The sequence below is a fragment of the Moschus berezovskii genome, chromosome 2, assembly GCF_049115385.1.
Source record: "Moschus berezovskii isolate FMDL1 chromosome 2, NW_MosBer_1.0, whole genome shotgun sequence".
NCBI classification, from domain to species: domain Eukaryota; kingdom Metazoa; phylum Chordata; class Mammalia; order Artiodactyla; family Moschidae; genus Moschus; species Moschus berezovskii.
The window spans coordinates 38,545,831-38,567,405 of record NC_142461.1 but is presented as its reverse complement, the minus strand read 5'-3'; the positions used below and the strand labels follow the sequence as shown (position 1 = coordinate 38,567,405).

The window sequence follows — 21,575 nt, the reverse complement described above, 5'->3', positions numbered from 1 at the left end:
TATTCGAAAGTTTTTGACACTTGAGTAGAATCATCATTCCTCCTATTGTCTTGGATACTTCTTTCCATAATAAATTCTATATTATGCTTTAAAGTTAATAAAATGTGTTGAGTAATTTCTCTTTATTCACCAAATCACTAGATATAAGCTAACATAAAACATCCAAAGCAAAGAACAACAGTGATGTTACAAAGAGATATATATTTTAAGCTGTATTGAGACCTGTTTTTATTTTTCATTTGTTTGAATAAATGGAATTCTTTACAAATACACATTTGATTGAAGACTATTAGCACTAGAAACTACTTTAGAAAATATTTGTATCCCAGTAAATTTAGAATAAAAAAGTGCAATGTAAAGAAATTAACTGACTTGCCCAAGGTCACAAAATGTTGAAAACAAAAAATACATGAAAAAAGTATGTATTTACCTCCATAATCTCAAGCTACCCACAAACCACTAAATTAAAAGCCACTGTAATTAAGAATAAACAAAATTTAAAATCTTTTAGGCGGGGAGAAAGGAGATTAAATGTCTCAAGGCAGTCTTTTAAGAAGGTATGTTTTCCTAATGTAATATGAAAATAAAACATAATAAGAGAAAAAAAACCAATAGCGTGTTTATCCTCAATTTAAGAGTACTTGGTTTAATTACAGAGTCCCAAACAAATTAGGTAGACCAAAAACAATTCAGCAACATTTTACCTTCCCAAGAGATATGACAAAAAATAGATGGTACTTCAGTGACTCCCAGTACCTATGTGACCAGTGTCTTCGGTAATAGCTGGCCTATGGGGGTTTACTGCTGTCGCTGCTCAGTCGCTAAGTCGAGTCCAACTCTTTGCAACGCCATGGACTGAAGCACACCAGGCTCCTCTGTCCGTGGCGTTCTCCAGGCAAGAATACTGAAGCAGGTTGCCATTTTCTTTGCCATGGGATATTTCCGAACCAAGAATTGTATCTGTGTCTCCTGCACTGGCAGGCAGATTCTTTACCACTAACCCACCAGGGAAGCATGTTTTTGCTGTCACTTTCTCATTTTCCTTACCTTATTGTTCTGTGTCCTTGTGCTTGACTATATTTGACTGTGCTGATCAAAGTCCTCAAAAAATTATTTCTAAGGATTTCCTGGCCCTAATCAGATTGATTATATTCCTTGCAGCCAAAGATGAGAAGCTCTATACAGTCAGCAAAAACAAGACCAGAAGCTGACTGTGGCTGAGATCATGAACTCCTTATTGCCAAATTCAGAATTAAATTGAAGAAAGTAGGGAAAACCACTAGACCATTCAGGTATGACCTAAATCAAATCCCTCACAATTATACAGTGGAGGTGACAAATACATTCAAGGGTTATATCTGATAGACAGAGTGCCTGAAGAACTATGGACGGAGGTTCATGACATTGTATAGGAGACAGGGAGCAAGAACATCCCTAAGGAAAAGAAATGCAAAAAGGCAAAGTGGTTGTCTGAAGAGGCCTTACAAATAGCTGTGAATAGAAGAGAAGCAAGAGGCAAAGGAGAAAAGGAAAGATATACCCATTTGAATGCAAAGTTCCAAAGAACACCAAGCAGAGGTAAGAAAGTGTTCCTCAGTGATCAATGAAAAGAAATAGAGGAAAACAATAGAATGAGAAAGACAAGACAGGTCTTCAAGAACATTAGAGATACCAAGGGAACATTCTATGAAAAGATGGGCTCAATAAAGGACAGAAATGGTATGGACCTAACAGAAGCAGAAGATATTAAGAAGAGGTGGTAAGAATACACAGAAGAACTGTACAATAAAGATCTTCAAGATCCAGATAATGACGATGGTGGGATCATTCACCTAGAGCCAGACAGCCTGGAATGTGAAGGGGTCTTAGAAAGCATCACTATGAACAAAGCTAGTGGAGGTGATGGAATTCCAGTTAAGCTATTTCAAATCCTAAATGATGATGCTGAGAAAGTGACGAACTCAATATGCCAGCAAATTTGGAAAACTCAGCAGCGGCCACAGTACTAGAAAAGGTCAGTTTTCATTCCAATCCCAAAGAAAGGCAATGCCAAAGAATGCTCAGACTACCATGCAATTGCACTCATCTCACATGCAAGTAAAGTAATGCTGAAAATTCTCCAAGCAGTGTTTCCAACAGTATGTGAACCGTGAACATCCAGATGATCAAGCTGAATTTAGAAAAGGAAGAGGAACCAGAGATCAAATTGCCAACATCTCATGGATCAACAAAAAAGCAAGTGAGTTCCTGAAAAATATCTACTTCTGCTTCATTGACTATGACAAAGCCTTTGACTGTGTGAACCACAACAAACTGTGGAAAATTCTGAAAGAGATGGGAATACCAGACCACCTGACCTGCCGCTTGAGAAATTCGTATGCAGGTTAGGAAGCAATAGTTAGAAGTGGACATGGAACAACAGACTGGTTCCAAATAGGAAAAGGAGTACATAAAGGCTGTATATTGTCACCCTGCTTATTTAACTTATATGCAGAGTACATCCTGAGAAACGCTGGGCTGGATGAAGCACAAGCTGGAATCAAGATTGCCAGAAGAAATATCAATAACCTCAGATATGCAGATGACATCACTCTTATGGCAGAAAGTGAAGAAGAACCAAAAAGCCTCTTGATGAAAGTGAAAGAGGAGAGTGAAAAAGTTGGCTTAAAACTCAACATTCAGAAAACTAAGATCATGGCATCTGGTCCCATCACTTCATGGCAAATGGATGGGGAAACAGTGGGAACAGTGACAGACTTTACTTTTTGGGCTCCAAAATCACTGCAGATGGTGACTGCAGCCATCAAATTAAAAGATGCTTGCTCCTTGGAAGGAAAGTTATGACCAACGTAGAGAGCATATTAAAAAGCAGAGACATTACTTTGCCAACAAAGGTCCGTCTAGTCAAGGCTATGGTTTTTCCAGTAGTCATGTGTGCATGTGAGAATTGGACTATAAAGAAAGCTGAGTGCTGAAGAATCAATACTTTTGAGCTCTGGTGTTGAAGACTGTTGAGAATCCCTTGGACTGCAAGGAGATCCAACCAGTCCATCCTAAAGGAAATCAGTACTGAATATTCACTGGAAGGACAATGCTGAAGCTGAAACTCCAATACTTTGGCCAACTGATGCAAAGAACTGACTCACTGGAAATGACTCTGATGCTGGGAAAGACTGAAGGCGGGAGAAGGGGATGACAGAGGATGAGATAGTTGGATGGTATCACTGACTCAATGGACATGAGTTTGAGTAAACTCTAGGAGTTGGTGATGAACAGGGAGGCCTGGCATGCTGCAGTCCATGGGGTCACAAAGAATCGGGAAACGACTGAGCGACTGAACTGAACTGACTGAAGAAAGAAGGTACCTTCCCCTAGCGAGAATCGCCATTTGACTTTGCATCTATCTTGAGGTGTCATCCATTCTAAAATCATTTTAAACTAGGGATTCCTTGATGATTCACTGATGGAAATTTGGACTGAAAATCCATGTCAAATCCCTATAATGTTCACATTATTTCAAAGCAGGTTTGCTATTTTCCTTGGTGGTGTGCTCAGCACCAGGGCAACTCTCCCCATGGTGCCCTAGGAGTGGAAAAAAGGAAACAGTTTGTTTTCTTTAAATGATGTATAGTTGATTTACACTGTTGTGCTTCTGATATGTAGGAAAGAATATGAAAAAGAACATTTACATATATTTATTTAAATGTATTTATTTTGTATTTATTTATATGTATTTATTTACATATATGTATTTAAATATACATATATTTACATATACAAATATATATATTCACAATAGATATACATATACAAAAGAATATATATACATCACATACATATATAGGCAAGGCCATGGGCTTTGATTTATTATCCTGAGGAACTAAAAAGCCTCTTGATGAAAGTGAAAGAGGAGAGTGAAAAAGTTGGCTTGAAGCTCAACATTCAGAAAGCTAAGATCATGGCATCTGGTCCCATCACTTCATGGGAAATAGATGGAAAAACAGTGGAAACAGTGTCAGACTTTATTTTTTGGGGCTCCAAAATCACTGAGGATGCTGATTGCAGCCATGAAATGAAAAGACGCTTACTGCTTGGAAGGAAAGTTATGACCAACCTAGATAGCATATTAAAAAGCAGAGACATTACTTTGCCAACAAAGGTCTGTCTAGTCAAGGCTATGGTTTTTCCAGTGGTCATGTATGGATGTGAGAGTTGGACTATGAAGAAAGCTGATCGCCGAAGAACTGATGCTTTTGAACTGTGGTGTTGGAGAAGACTCTTGAGAGTCCCTTGGACTGCAAGGAGATCCAACCAGTCCATTCTAAAGGAGATCAGTCCTGGGTGTTCATTGGAAGGACTGATGCTAAAGCTGAAGCTCCAATACTTTGGCCACCTCATGCGAAGAGTTGACTCACTGGAAAAAACTCTGATGCTGGGAGGGATTGGGGGCTGGAGGAGAAAGGGACGACAGAGAATGAGATGGCTGGATGGCATCACCGACTTGATGGAGGTGGGTTTGAGTGAACTCCGGGAGTTGGTGATGGACAGGGAGGCCTGGCGTGCTGTGATTCATGGGGTCGCAGAGAGTCGGACACGACTGAGCGACTGAACTGAACTGAACTGAACCCAAGTTATTAAATCTTCACTTGATTTTTCTGGATCTGGCTTTCTCTCTTTCCACACAAAGCTACCAAATTCTCAACTTGATATTTTGTCAGAATTTGGTCTCAGACAAAGTAGACTGCTGTGCCTTGTTTACTTTTCTGGGCTCTATATTTTTTTTAACTTTTTGTTTAGAAATGTTGTTAACAGCATTCAATAATTTCTCATTTACAATGTAAACAATTGAAAAGTAAACCTCTTATTCAATTCACCAATTCCCCTTCTGGGTACATATGCAAAAAATAAAAAGCTGGGACCTCAACAGATATTTGTATACCCCTATTCACAGAAACATTATTCACACTAGCCAAAAGGTGGAAGCAACCCAAATGTTCATCCAAAGATCAATGGGTAAACAAAACAGCAACTCAGAGCCTGAGGGTTGTGGGGGAATCTGTTCTTAGAGACTGGATGACTGCCTGGCTGAGTGCAGGCCTAACTGCCCCGTTTTCTCCCTAACAAGTTCTGAGCAGTGCCCGAGACCTTGCTCCACAGAGCTAAGGCATGAGACTGGGGATGTAGAAGTGGCCTACCCTGTTTCACTGAATATCCTGTTTTCAGGGAGGAGGAAGGGGGAGACATCTATCAATATATTGGCTGAGGGGCCTGGGGGTGTCAGAGAGGCAAGTGTGTTGTGTTACTATGTCAATAAACTGATTTAAAGTTTAAAACAATGTTCATACATATAGTAGAATTTTATTCCCTTAAAAAGGGAATGTTGACATATACTACAATATGAATGAACTTTGACAACATTATTAAGTGAAACAAGGCAATCACAAAAGGACAAAAACTACATGATTTCATTAATATAAAATACCGAGCATAGTCAGCCTCATAGAGATATAAAATAGAATAGTTGTTAAGAACCAGGAAGAAGGAAGAATGTGGAGGTATTATTTAATAGATAGAGTTTTAGTTTAGGAAGATGAAAAAAGTTCTGGAGATGGATGATGGAGACTATTGACAAAAATGTGAGTTACTTAATGATCCTAAAACTTAAAAATGGTTAAATGGTAAATTTTATGGCATATAAATTTTACCAGAATTTAAAAAATCCTTACTCAGATGAATTTTCTCACCTTCATGTTTACTTTAATACACAAAGTGATAGTAAGTGCTTTGTTTTTGGAATAACATTAAACAGAGTAAGCCCTTACCCTTGAAAATCTCTGAGTTTGAAAGATGCTTTGTCCTATTAAACTACATGTAAAGGAAAAAAATAACAAGAATATTAGAAAAACAGAAAGATATAAGAAATAAAACTAGGCCTCATTTGACATGGGCTTCCCTTGTGGCTCAATTGGTAAAGAATCGCCTGTAATTTGGGAGACCTGGGTTCGATCCCTGGATTGGGAAGATCTCCTGGTGAAGGGAAAGGCTACCCACTCCAGTATTCTGGCCTGGAGAATTCCTTGGGGTCGTAAAGAGTCGGACACACGACTTTCACTTTCATTTGACATTTTACTCCCAGAGTTAGAAACTTCACAAAAATAAATTTTACATTGCTTCAATATCGATATCTCTTAAATTAAAACTTTTCCATATATTACTATAATGTGAAATTATATATTTGATTAATTTTTAAAGTCTATGATAATACTCTTAAATATGAATAATATAAAATAATCTGTTAAATTATTTTATATTACTTTCTCCTGTCATAAGGTTCCTCCATAACTTTGTGGTATGTATCTCTACATTTCCCATCTGCGGCTTTCTCTTCTCTTTAATAAAGATGTTTACATTTCTTCCATCTTAAAAACAAAAACACCTTCCTTGACTTTGTGTATTCATTTTATTTCAGCTTTTACAGTCAGCACCCTTGAAAATACAGTCTGGACTCCTCTCTATTTCATCTCCCATTCCATTCATAATCAACTCTTATTTCTGTAATGTCATACTACATATTCTTGCTAAAGTCTCAACTGATAACACCAAGAGATATTTTTTAGTACCTCTCTTTGGTATCTAACACAATGACCACATATCCTCTAAATTTCCTTTCAGTGTTATTATTTTCTTATCTGTAATATATTCTAGTTTCTATGTTCCTGGTTAATATATTATAGTGTATACTATCATAAATAGAATTTTTACAACATTTTTTATGAGATCTGGAGTATCCCCCAAATTGTTTGTTTCATATAGTAGTTTACTGTTATCTGGTAATAAGACTTATTAAACTTAAAGATCAATTAGGCATTTAAAAAACTCTTAACATTCTAAATTCTCTCATCTTCTCTTAGAGTTGATGAAAGGGAGCTGTGTTACATTTTCTAGCAAATGTTAGAAAATAAATATTATAATCTTTCCTTCAAGGGAATATAACATTTTGATAGGAAATGTGAAAATAAGTGATTTTGAAAAAAAATTCATGTATAAAGTATTTGGAAAAAAGTGTTCATTGTTAAAAATAAACACATTAGTAAAAATAAAATTAATTAAAACACATATATCAGCACACTTCAAATTGCTGGAGAGCAAAATTTTATCTGCTCTTAAATCTATCAAATAATTTTAGGTTTTCAACCTGCTACAAACTTTCAGAAATAATCTTTCAAATTAGTTTGTAGGAACAACTACTTAACATCAGGAAAGATGGCAATTACGAGCTGATTTCAATAAGAACCTTTGACTATATAAAAGATAGGATCAAAAGAGTATCATGATTTGGTAAACACAGCCAATGTTACATTTCTTTCATTTGGATTTGTATATTTTTATGAGGTACATTTTTCAACTATGACAGCTATTAAAACCAAATATTCAAACAACTCCACAAAATTCCACTATTATTATGTGGTATTTTAAACAATTAGATGTTTAACCTACTAAACTGTTTAAGCTGTGTAAAAGTGAAGATTTTGTCTTCTTAATCATGTGTTCCTAGGACTTTAACTATAGGGCATACAGCAATAGTTAAGCAATAAATACTTTGTGAATAAATGATCAAAAATAGATGAAAGATGAAAATTAGTACACACATACACACACACACCACACCCACATAAGTATAACAGCATAAGGTCTACTTAGGTAAACAAAGTATAATCTAAAATTGACTTAGCCCCAAGTCACAATTCGACGGTGCTTAGTGGCTCAACTTGTAATTATGACTTCTTTAATGAGGAAATGTCCTTATAAATGAAGATATTATAATTATCTATTAGAACATATTAGAATCCTTATTTTCAAGACAATCATCAGTGATACAAGGATTGAATATCAAGTCAACAAAAATAAAAATAAAACCAACAGAGTAACTGTTTCCATAATAGAATAATGTAAAAATGACCTTGCACAAACAAAACTGTAAAAGTATTAAAAATTACTTTCAAAACAACAAATTAGAAATAAAAATAACAGCATTTTTAAGACTTAGTTTACATCCACTAGTCTCATTAAAAATCTGATAGCTACTTAGCATAATTTTCACTGTGGTATAAATTTTCCTTTCTTGTTATTTTTAATTTAATAATAAATCATATATAATAATTAATACAAATATTTCCAGTACTAAATTACACTTAATTTTTTATGGTACTTAAGACAAAGAAGCCCACATTACAATTTTATTTGAAAAAAATTAGATGCACAAAATAATATTCTAGTAGCTTTTTAATTCTAATTTATCTTTAAAACGAAAGATCAAAAGCAAAAAGTAAGTAAAATAAAGGAAACAAACGCTTTTCCCAAAAGAGAATTCATAGTATCTGTATTTTTTGCTAACATGACATAATAAATTGCTAAGGATTGTTGGAATTACTATATTAACTACATTTAGTAAAAAATTTATCTTACAAAAGCTGAGCTACAGAATGACTCATTTACAAAATGAGTAAAACTTAAGCTCAATTTTATGGATGGTATCTAACAATCAGTCTTACATGTCCAAACTATATATAGGTTCTTTTACTAAAATGCATTGTGACGGCAGTATGGAGCTGAAGACTATAAAATGTACAAAATTGAAGGCAAATTAAATATGGCAGTACTTCTGAAGCAAATGATATCACTGTTTTTAAGAAACATTACAAAACTTCCCGGAAAGCTTTCTTCCTCATTCTCAGGTTTACAGTTCCCTTAGTTATAAAAGTTTGATGTTATCTAAAAATGTATGCATGGTTTATTGATTGTACTCTAATAATGCTTAAGAAGAAAAAAGAAGTTACAATACTTAAAAGATCAAAAAAAAAATAAAAATAAAATAAGCAAAGCCAAACTGAGAAGTAAAACTAACCCACTGACACCTACCTCCTGGAAATGCCATTAGCCAGACATTTATGGCTACACGATTTAGAAGAGAGAGGTGATGATGTAGGGGACAAGTTGAGAGGGGCAATCAAACTGTTGATGATTTCAGTCAACTGTGCACTCTGCAAGAAAACAGTAAACCTTTTACTGTTGCTAACAAGAAATATGGTTAAATCTCAGACCTTTAGTGCCTATTAAAGTTTAACCTCTCATGAAACAAGTAAATGTTTGTTTTAGTAAATATTTTACTCTATAAAGACAATTTATACCATTACTGATTTTTCCATTTATTATAAATAAATTCACATTTTTTAAGTACTCCTCTTTTTCTATATCCATTTTTGCTCAGTTCCTTTGTCTACTCATTCTATCCTCTAAAACACTGAAATTCAGCTGATACCATCTATAAAATATTTCTTTTGGGGTAGCCAAATTAATAATAACAAACTCATAGCTATAATTTATTAAGTGCCAACTATATGCCAGGCACTATATTAAGCACTAAATATAGAATATTGCTAATCTTTACAACTACCCTGCAAAGTAGATAATATTAAAACTACTGATACTACTATTATTAATATCAATTACAGATGAGGAAGCTGAAGAAAAGACAGATTAAGCAGCTGAATCAAGGATTATAAAATTGGTATGATGTGGAGCTAGCACAATCCAGTGCTCTGTAACAACCTACAGGGACGGGATGGGACAGGTGGGAAAGAGGTTCAAGAGAAAGGGGAGATACACACACACAGACACAGACACACACATACACTTATGGCTGCTTCATGTTGTATGACAGAAATCAACACAATATTATACAGCAATTATCCTCAAATTAAAAACAAATTTAAAAGGAAAACAAATGGAGCTAGAATTCAAGCTTAGGCTTCCTTCTCAAATTTTTTCCTAACCTGAATATAGCATTTTTTTCAGATACCCCAAATTTTCATTCACTCTTATCCCAAATTTACATGTAACCTATTTGTAATATATAATAAATATTAATTATTCTCAAAACAATCACATGTAACAATTATAATATGCATAAGCCATATCAATGGAAACAGTACATTTCTACAAAAGAATGACACCTTTTTCATTACACATGGAATCTACTATAGTTCATTACAGAAAAAAGGGAAAGTATGAAGAGATTTCAAAAATGAAAAGAAAATAACCTGTAATAATATTTCACAGAGAAAACGATTGCTAATTATCTTGGTATATATCCATCTCCCAAGACAAAATTTTTTGAATATTTATGAGTTATTCATAAGAGGATTTAAATACCAGAAGTGGTTTTGGAATCAAAATAATTTATCAGATATTTATTAAGACTATTTCCACGATCATTTTTTAATGAAATAATCCATATTCCAATGTTGTCTTTCACTAAAACCTTCTATCAATAAGTCAGTCAAACACCCCACTCAGATCTATTAAGTGGTACCCCAGTTCTTTCTCTGTGAAAAATGTTTAATGATGAGCAATTTTGTTAGAAAACAAGATTTTCCAACCCTAGTATAATGATTTATCACCTTATAGCTATGTGCCAATGCTTAACATATTATATTTAATTAACTTTAATTATATCACTATTAGACTAGATATACTAAATATTTTAATTGTACTTAATGTCAAATGACCAACTTCAATAACCAATGTCTTAAGAAATTTATATTCTTAAGAAACACATTTAAGTAGAACAGTTTACAAAATCCATTCAAAGTCCAATCATACTTCACATTACCTGTTTTTCTATATTGCGAAGAAGTAGTGTAGGGCTACTCGGTGACATTTCAAAATCTTGTTCTGGTAAAGGATCCTGACTCTCTTGAGGAATCTGGGGATTCCCAGAAGTGTTTAAGGAAGCTGGTTGGTCTGCAAATTGTACTTGCTTTTTCAATATGTCTTTTGGAAGTCGACAGTCTTCTAGGATCACTATCCCCTAGACAAACAGCAATTAAAGAGTTGCAATGAAAACAAATTGATTGCTGGAAGAACTTTAATGTTACAATGCACATGAACCATGCTTTTTATTATTCCCTGGAAATCAGAAAATAGACAGTTGAAAGAACTAGTTTTTTTTTTGAAGTGTTAACATTTTTTAAAATTAATTTATTTTAATTGGAGGCTAATTAACAATATTGTAGTGTTTTTGCCATACATTGACATGAATCAGCCATGGGTGTACATGTGTTCCCCATCCTGAACCCCACCCTCACCTCCCTCCCCATCCTATCTCTCAGGGCTGTCCAAGTGCACCAGCTTTGAGTGCCCTGTTTTCATGCTTCAAACTTGAACGGAAGTACTAGTTTAACTCTGTAAAAAAGTCACTGATCTGAACTAAAATAACATGTATATGTTTGATGGATTAGCCGTGTAAAGTACTGTCATAAATTATATACAAGCAATTGCCTTTCTTATTGGTTTCCGTTATTAGCATTGAAAGCATGATATATTCAGAATAAAGAAAAAGCTGGAAAGAATGATGCTGAAGTTAGAATACTGATCCGAAGAGCCAACCCACTGGAAAAGACCTTGATGATGGGAAAGACTGAGGGCAGGAGGAGAAGGACGCAATAGAGGATGAGATGGTGGGTGGCATTACCAATTCAATGGACATGAGTTTGAGCAAACTCCAGGAGATAGTGAAGGACAGGGAAACCTGGAGTGCTGCAGTCCATGGGGTCACAAAGAGTCGAACAAGACTGAGTGACTGAACAACAACAAATTTCATAAATTAAAACATCAAACTTACAAACATCCAAACAATAATCTAACTTTATATTAACTCCTTTCAGAGCATTCTAAAGAACCCCAACACAGTTGCGGCCAGCCAGCAACCATGGATAGGACTGTACTATTGAGAAAAAGTATTCTCTAAACTAATCAAGTTCTCTTTGCTTACAGAGTAGACGGATTAATTGACACAAATTTTCAACTTTAAGGGATATTTTCTGAAGTGTAAGTAACTGGAGAAATGAGTAGGGATCTAGCTGCCTCTGTACTCCCTGCCTACCATTCACACACACACATACTACTCAACTGGCTTGCTGAACTTTCTCCTCCACTCCCTATCTTCTTCACTCCAGCTGTCCTTATCCTTAGGTCCCTTAGAAGTAACAAAGAAATGAGAGAAGGGAAAAGGAGTGCACAAGTGTCATTTGAATGGTTTCATAGTTCTCACCATAATATTTCTTCCCTTTCTATCCCTTTTATTACACTTGCCCCTGCAAATAATACATATTATTATGAAACATTTAAGTGTGTGTGTGTATATTGTGTGCATATGTGTATGTTACTATTTTTCTGGCAAAATGTCAATAAGTTCCTATAGGCTAGTTGCAAAGGTATTAAATGCCTAATGTGGCTAAAATATTCTTGAAAAACAGACTAAAGCAATAATACAAGTGTACAGTATTTCAAGAAAGGATAAATTAAATTGCCATGGGCTAGCTTATATCATGTATAAGTGCTATACACAGGGTGGAAACCACCTATAGATTGCATGTTATATATCAGTAATCTTAGTTTACACTATAGTTGAAAGAATATATCACTTTAGAATTAACATGTTCAGATACTATATTCAGGATCCATTTTAGTATTTTATAGTAATATATTACAAATGCTGCTTAGTAAAAGTAACACTTCTTAAACTATACTTTAAGAGCACTAGTAACTTTTACAAAGATAAGGGAGTCCAACTGTTGATCCTACTTCAATGACTATTTTTATAGAATGCACAAATATGGCTCTCTAGAAATCTCAAGAAATGTATTTAAAAGTAGCTTTTGTTTTACTTGATATTTTAAAAATTAAATTAGATTTGACAGACATAGTATCATCAACCTCAAAAGTTCTTCAAAGTATCTGAAATATCTACCCAAAATTTGTACACGTCTCTGGCAGGTTTTTCACAAGTACCTGTATACAAAGGAAATATAAGTTTTCACTATATTATTTATAATTTCATTTGTTTTTATTACAGTTTATATTATGCGCCAGGCTGCTTTGAATTACCATGATTTTATTATCCCTACTTACAATATTGTTTCTAGGTAAAAACTGATTCTGAATTTCAAAAGTCCAATTTCCAAACCTTTAAATGACTACCTTTTTATAAGTAGAAGGCCTGCTATCATTAATTCAATTAAGAAAAACATTTAAAAAATTCAGCAAGGGAATCACTCATAGCCAACTTCATAATCCATTTTGTTCTCTAAAACTGTTGCCCTGGACAAAACTCTCATAACATAAGAATGGCCCACAATTTTTCTCTGCCATAACCAAGAACAGAGAAGAAAGTAAAGAAGATTAAATCCTCTGGAGATATTGCAGAAATAAGTTTCTGTTCTTAAAAATCAAGAAAAGAATATATGTGTTGGGTCACCATGATGGTTATTTTACAATGTTTGCTAATCATAACTCAATTAATCTGAATTCTTTTTTAAAAAAATCAGGAAAATAGGCTAATGATAGATAAAATAAGGTAAATATAAAACACAAAAATTTTTTAAAAGGATAAATTGGGTTAACTGAGACAAGTGAAAACTCTAGCATAAGATGAAAGCAAATCAGCTGCTCAGAGATGACAACCATTCCTGATAATAACACTAGAGAGATCCCCACTTCCACTCCCAGATTCCTCATTAGAGATGACATAATGTGAAAATATAAATAATTGCCTCAGTGTAACAGGAGGGATGGGGACAGGGCACAACCTTTAAAAGAACGACACACCCATAGGACAAGACAAAAATTGGTTAGAACCAACCAGGCCAAAGATGGTGGAATATTTGACTTCCAGTGGAGCTTGGGCCTCTTATATGCTCATGGTAATACATTAGCATGCTAAATGACACACCCACCAGTGCCATGACAGTTCTGAGGTGAACCATAAAAGGTCAAAAAGTGGGCATAGCGCAATTTCTAGAAATCTCCATCCCTTTTCCCTAAATAGTTGGACGAATCCTCCCATGTGCTAGCCTATGAAATTACCCAGCCCATAAAAACTAACCACATCATATTTCAGGGCTCTCACATTCTGAGACGGCCCATACTCTGTCTGTAGAGCGTGTTTTTCTCTAAATAAATCCACTTCTTACCTATCACTTTGTCTCTCACTAAATTCTTTCTGTGATGAGACATCAAGAACCTGAGTGTCATTAAGTCCTGAGATCAGGTGTGATCTCAATTAAAAGACCATGGGTTCAATTCCCAGTCTGGGTTCTGGCTGGGGTTACATCCTGGCCTGTGGGTTCAAGTTCCATCTGAGATGCATGGTTTCACCAGTGACATTTTATGTAAAGTCATCAAAACTAATTTTAAGCAAAAACTTAAATGAAAAATTTTAAAATAAAATAAAACTAATTTTAAGCAAAAACATAAATGAAAAATTTTAAAATAAAATACACAATTTAAGATGTGGAAGACCCTATTATAGGATAACAGAAAAAATCTAAAAGAGAAGTTATTTAATATCACTTAGCCAGTTTCTCCAACTAAGAAAAATTATTAAAAAAAAAATTAAAGTGAAAAGAAGCTACTGTCTAAGTAAAAGCTGGAGCAGAGAATACCAGAAATATGGAAGCTGTCATGTGTTGACAAAATTGTTGCAAGGACAAGGAAGGGATGTTGCTAATACTCTTCTAAAAATTGAAGCAAAATTTACACCATCTGGACTGTGTCAAAGAATGGGCAATGATACACTCTAGGTCATCTGTCCCTTATTTTACCCTATGAAAACACTGTGTGTTTCCTGACCAGAGATACACAGTAACACTTACTTTAAAAAGTTATTTATAAGGTAAGACATGGAAGCAACCTAGACATCCACTTGCAGATGAATAAATAAGGGAGTTGTAGTACATACACCGGAGAAGACAATGGCAACCCACTCCAGTACTCTTGCCTGGAAAATTCCATGGATGGAGGAGCCTGGGAGGGTGCAGTCCATGGGGTCACAAAGAGTCGGGCACGACTGAGCGACTTTCACTTTTCACTTTCATGCATTGGAGAAGGAAATGGCAACCCACTCCAGTATTCTTGCCTAGAGAATCCAAGGGACAGAGAAGCCTAGTGGGCTGCCATCTATGGGGCTGCACAGAGTTGGACATGACTGAAGCGACTTAGCAGCAGCAGTACATGCACACAATGGAATATTACTCAGCTGTGAAAAGGAACACATTTGAGTCAGTTCTAATGAGGTGGATGAAACTGGAGCCTATCATAAAGAGTAAAGTAAGTCAGAAACAGAAAGATAAACACTGTATATTAAACACATATATATGGAATTTAGAAAGACGGTAATGACAATCCCACATGTAGGGTAGCAAGGAGACACAGATGTAAAGAACAGACTTTTGGACTCAGTGGGAGGAGGTGAGAGTGGGATGATTTGAGAGAATAGTATTAAAACAAGTATATTACCATATGTAAAGTAGATAATGAGCACAAGTTCCATGCAAGAAGCAGGGCACCCAAAGCCGGTGTTCTGGGATAACCCAGAGGGACAGGGTGGGTAGGGAGGTGGGAGGGGGGTTCAGGATGGGGGGACATATCTATGCCCGTGGCCAATTCATGTTGATGTATATGGCAAAAGCCATCACAATATTGTAAAGTAATTATCCTCCAATTAAAATAATTTTAAAAATAAAAATGCTATTTATAAAAGAGCATCTCAATTTCTTTCCCTTCTCCTTATCTCTAACTGAGAAGGGTTTTTTCCCCTTTCAACATACAATAAATAAAAAGTTCTGCCTCACTGACAATGCATTAAACCACTCTTCTCAATTTTTGAACTATAATAATTCAAGAAGCTGTAAGAGCAACAAGTTGTTTTGCCTATTCAATATAATAGTTAATAAATCAACTAACCCGCATAAGCAATTAAATATTTTGATTAACTTCTAAGAAAGGTAAGGCGAAACTACCAAAGTAAAGAAATATGTATTTTGATGGCATAATTATAATGGTATTTTCCACAAAATAAACATAATCTGACTCTTATGGGAAGAAAGGGCCAGATACACACCTAGCTTGAACCAAGAAAAAATTTAAAGCCATATAAAAGCCATATTATTACTGGAAAGATTTATTACCTTAAAATAATTCACTACAAATAGATATTATATAAATATATAACCAAAATTCAAAAAAAGTTTAAACAAGTATAAAACATTTCTTAGAACACAGAATATTAAAATACCCTTTCTCAAGTCAAAGCAAAATGAACCAGACTGTCTAGGCTCAGATATAAAACTTAGTTATCAATTCAACTAGGAATAATTTTCTTGGAAATTTTCAAACTGCTTTAAAATTGATTTGTTCTTAGAACTCTACTGGCTATAAAAAACACTTGTGACATCTTTCAAAGAAAATGATCAAAGAAGACAACTTTTCTGGTGATGTTGAGAGGACTGGGAGACAGCCACAATTAAGGCCCAGCTGAAGATGTTTAAAAATGAGAAACAAACTGAACAGGACTTGCACCAAGAAATTATTCCTGAACACAGCTGCATCAAATTCAACAGACAGAATGGGCAAGCCTAAGGTTTTAGGTCTATGCTTCTATCCACCTTCCTACAAACATCACCACCAAATTTTACAAAGTGTTAAACAATATTCGTGACTTGCCTAGCTTCCTCTCCCATCCCTGAACAACTCATACTTTCTGCTTTTTTGAATACAATACTAATTTGTCATTCCTAAAACAGATCATGCTGTTATATGTCAATTCTTTTTTTATATTAATTTATTTTGATTGGAAGTTAATTACTTTACAATACTGTGGTGGTTTTTGCCATACATTGACATGAATCAGCCATGGGCGTACATGTGTCTCCCCGTCCTGAACCCCCCTCCTACCTCCCTCCCCATCCCATCCTTCTTGGTTGTCCCAGTGCACTGGCTTTGAGTGCCCTGCTTCGTGCATTGAACTTGGACTGGACATCTATTTCACATTTGGTTCAATGTTATTTTCTCAAATCATCCCACCCTCACCTTCTCTCACGGAGTCCAAAAGTCTGTTCTTTATATCTGTGTCTCTTTTGCTGTCTCGCATATAGGGTCATTGTTACCATCTTTCTAAATTCCACATATATGCATTAATATATTGTATTGGTGTTTTTCTTTCTGACTTACTTCACTCTGTATAATAGGCTTCAGTTTCATCCACCTCATTAGAACTGACTCAAATGTGTTCTTTAAATAGCTGACTAATATTCCATTTTGTATATGTACCACAACCTTCTTATCCATTCATCTGCCGATGGACTAATTTAGGTTGTTTCCATGTCCTTGCTACTGTAAACAGTGCTGCAACAAATACTGGGGTACACATGTCTCTCTCAATTCTGGTTTCCTGAGTGTTTATGCCCAGCAGTGGGATTGCTGGGTCATATGGCAGTTTTATTTTCAGGTTTTTAATGCCTTCAATTGTTTAAGGAATTCCTTTTCCAGTTCCATGTTCATTAAGCAAACTACTATTTATCCTCCAAAGTCATACTAAAGCATCACCTCTTTACTGATGTTTTCTCTGATCTGCAAACCCCTCAGTTCAGTTCAGGTCAGTCACTCAGTTGAGTCCGACTCTGCGACCCCGTGAATCACAGCACGCCAGGCCTCCCTGTCCATTACCAACTCCCGGAGTTCACTCAAACTCATGTCTATCAAGTCAGTGATGCCATCCAGCCATCTCATTCCCTGTTGTTCCCGTCTCCTCCCACCCCCAATCCCTCCCAGCATCAGAGTCTTTTCCAGTGAGTCAACTCGTCGTATGAGGTGGCCAAAGTATTGGAGTTTCAGCTTTAGCATCAGTCCTTCCAATGAACATCCAGGGTTGATCTCCTTTAGAATGGACTGGATGGATCTCCATGCAGTCCAAGGGACTCTCAAAAGTCTTCTCCAGCACCACAGTTCGAAAGCATCAATTCTTCGGCGATCAGCTTTCTTCACAGTCCAACTCTCACATCCATACATGACCACGGGAAAAACCATAGCCTTGACTACATGGACCCTGGTTGGCAAAGTAATGTCTCTGCTTTTTAATATGCTATCTAGGTTGGTCATAACTTTCCTTCCAAGGAGCCTAAAGACAGAGTTAAGCACTCTCTCTATGCCATACCTATATCTTATTAAAACTACATATCATTCCACATGTTGCATTATATCAAAATCAACTATATTTTACATGCTCTATCTCTCCTACCAGAATATAAACTCACAACAGAATTTAAAACTCAATAATTGTTATTGAAGTGCAGACCCTAGGTGGGGTTAGGCTAACTACATGGTTTGAGGACTCTATTTCCTTCCCTTCTCAGCCTTTTTTGTTTCAGACCAGCCACCATTAACCTTACAATATTATCTCCATTATGTCCAGTTTCACTACGTAGAATATGGTTTCTCACAAAACTTAAGGTAGAAATTTTTTGTTTTCAGATTCCACATGCAAGTGATATAATAAAGTATTTGTCTTTCTCTGTCTGGCTTATTTCACTTAGTATGATAATCTCTATATCTATCCTTGTTGCTGCAAGTTGCGTTATTATTATTCATTAAAATAATACAAATAAACTCATATACAAAACAGAAATAGACCCACAGATGTAGATAAACTTATGGCTACCAAAGGGGAAAGGGGGAGGGACAATTCAGTTTGGGGTTAACAAATACACACTGCTATACATAAAATTGTTAATCAACAAGGACATACTGTATAGCACAGGGAACTATATGGAATATTTTGTAATAAGCTATAAGGAAAAAGGATCTGGAAAAAGTAGATATATATATATGTATAACTGATACACTTTGTTGTACAGCTGAAACTACACAACACTGTTAATCAACTATACACCAATATAAAATGCAAATTTTAAAGAATATGCTGGACTCAGTAGTATGGGGAAAGGGAATTGGATCAGGAAGGACTATACAAGTACCCCAACTCTAAAGTAATGCTTTATTAGTCTAAAAAGTACACCCAAACTAGTAAAAATTTTATATTTGATAAATTTGGGGGTGAGTACACAGGTATTTATTATATTGCTTTCTAGAACTTTTTTATGTGTTTATAATTTTTCTTGAAACAAAAAACTCTAAAGAGATTTCAATAAGATACACTCAGAATTTCACACAAGTTAAAATAAATGCCAACAAAGTCAGGCTTATAAAAAATGTGTATCATTTGCATTAACTGGAATCCAGTAAAGAAATTCTTTAACTGCTTGATATGATAAAATGATTATGATAAATTTTTAAAAGTTTCAACTTATAGAATATATCAAATCTTAAAACATTAACTACATTTTTATAAAGCCTAGTAACAATTATTTTATGTGGAAAGATGAGAAGAAACTAAAACCAGTACTTTTTTTTTTTAAACAGAAGAACACACAATACCTTGGAGGCACGAATCTGCCTGTGAACATCTGTTAGTTGTTGAATTTTGTATTCTAGCTCTGAAATCTGGGCTTGAAGCCATGTCCATCGGCTGCCAACTCGTGCTCTGTCTACAAGCCACTTCCATTCAGTACTACAGTTACTGTGAACAAGACAAACACAGCTAGTTAAAGCACAAAGACAGTTAAGTTTTCACACAGACTGCTTATTAACTTCCTTGACTCTAGTCATACAATCCCAAATTCCTTTACAAAGCATCTAATTATGTTAAAGAATGGTACACCAATTTTTCAAATATTTTATTTCCTTATATTTCTATCCCACAAACACCTGTTTTCATTCAATATTGTGTACCTGGTAGGATAATCTCCTTGTTATTTAATATTTTATTAATGGTCAAGGGCTGAAACAGAAGTAGATCAGCAAAGGAAAAGAAACAAAAACGTCAGTACTAACACCATGCAAAAACTGTTACATGAGCCTTTTATATGTAAACAGGTATCAAGTATAGGACAAGACATTTTAACTGTACTAGATCTAAATCCGGAGAAGGCAATGGCAAGCCACTCCAGTACTCTTGCCTAGAAAATCCCATGGATGGAGGAGCCTGGTGGGCTGCAGTCCGTGGGGTCGCTAAGGGTCGGACATGACTGAGCGACTTCACTTTCACTTTTCACTTTCACACACTGGAGAAGGAAATGGCAACCCTCTCCAGTGTTCTTGCCTGGAGAATCCCAGGGATGGGGGAGCCTGGTGGGCTTCCGTCTATGGGGTCACACAGAGTCGGACACGACTGAAGTGACTTAGCAGTAGCAGCAGCAGCAGATCTAAATCCATGTTAACAAACCACACAGTACTCAGTTTTACTATATGTAATTTTCATTTGCTAAAATAGGAATCAATATTTTTAAATGCTAAAAATTATCAAAAACAGGAACACTGCTACATTTCAAATATATAAATTTTGATATGTTAATTAAGATGTTTGTTAAAAACTTCATTTCTAGGATTCACAGTTCAGAAATGACAAAATATTTATATCAAGTCTTTCTTTCATGAATATTTGAAAATGAGATTTGAATCTTAACTCCTTTATCTTTTGGCAAAAGTACTGCTCTAATCCACAGTTAGTGAGATTACAAACTAATTACTTTATGAAAATATTTCAACCATTCCAACTAGAAAACAATCACAGTTCAGGGCGGGGAGGAGAGACAGAGTTTGTGTGTATTTTGGATAATTAATTAGGAGCTTCATCTTGTCAAGGAAGAAACCGAAGACAGTATAACAAAAGAAATTGAAACTACAACTGAAGGGCAATAAATACTTAATGGCAAATCACAAACTTCATGAAAAACATGTCTAAAAATTGCATTTATTGTCAAAACCCATTGAAGGCACAACACTGAAAGTGAACCCTGTTGTAAACTATGGACTTGGAGTGATAAAGATGTGTCAATGTAAGTTCATGTTGTTATACAAACCCTACCTTTATGCAGCATGTTGACAGTAAGGGAAGCCGTATCTGTGTAGGAACAGGGGATATATGCAGACTCTGTATTTTCAACCCAATTTTGCTATAAACCTAAAACTTCTCTAAAAATTAAACTTTATTAATTTTTATACATATAACCATAATGAAATATCTTTCATATAAACCTTAGCCAGAGAAACGGAGAAGGCACTGGCAACCCACTCCAGTACTCTTGCCTGGAAAATCCCATGGATGGAGGAGCCTGGTGGGCTGTAGTCCATGGGGTTGCTAAGAGTCTGATGCAACTGAGCGACTTCACTTTCACTTTTCCTTTCATGCCTTGGAGAAGGAAATGGCAACCCACTTCAGTGTTCTTGCCTGGAGAATCCCAGGGGCGGGGGAGCCTGGTGGGCTGCCATCTATGTGGTCGCACAGAGTCGGACATGACTGAAGTGATGTAGCAGCAGCAGCAGCCAGGGAAAACATTTAAGAGATCATTTCTTGTCAGAGAAACAGAATTATTATAACTCTACTACTTAGGATTTATTTACTATAACAGATTTTTATTATACCAATGTTCTCAAAATGCTTTCCCCCCCGCCCAGATTCTAATTATGTATACAATGTGACTGCAGAGACTGACATATAAATTAGGACTTCTTTTGATATTATCCGTTTATAGTTACTACTGTGATTCTGCAAATGTGATATTTTTAAATCACATTTTCATAACTATAGGCAAACTAAAAATGTCTTTTTAAAATAAATA

General features: G+C 35.3%; 1 protein-coding gene across 8 annotated transcripts in view; it reads right to left on the bottom strand.

Moving 5' to 3' along the window:
• KANSL1L (KAT8 regulatory NSL complex subunit 1 like) overlaps positions 1 to 21,575 on the bottom strand; it is a 127,884-nt gene that overhangs the window by 57,507 nt on the left and 48,802 nt on the right. For all 8 annotated transcript variants that reach the window (XM_055398033.2, XM_055398029.2, XM_055398034.2 and 5 more), the window contains exons 3-5: positions 19,333 to 19,474; positions 10,673 to 10,870; positions 8,920 to 9,041 (exon numbers count right to left, since the gene is read on the bottom strand). In XM_055398033.2, coding sequence (XP_055254008.2) covers positions 8,920 to 9,041; positions 10,673 to 10,870; positions 19,333 to 19,474 — 462 coding nt within the window. The remainder of the gene's footprint in view (positions 1 to 8,919; positions 9,042 to 10,672; positions 10,871 to 19,332; positions 19,475 to 21,575) is intronic.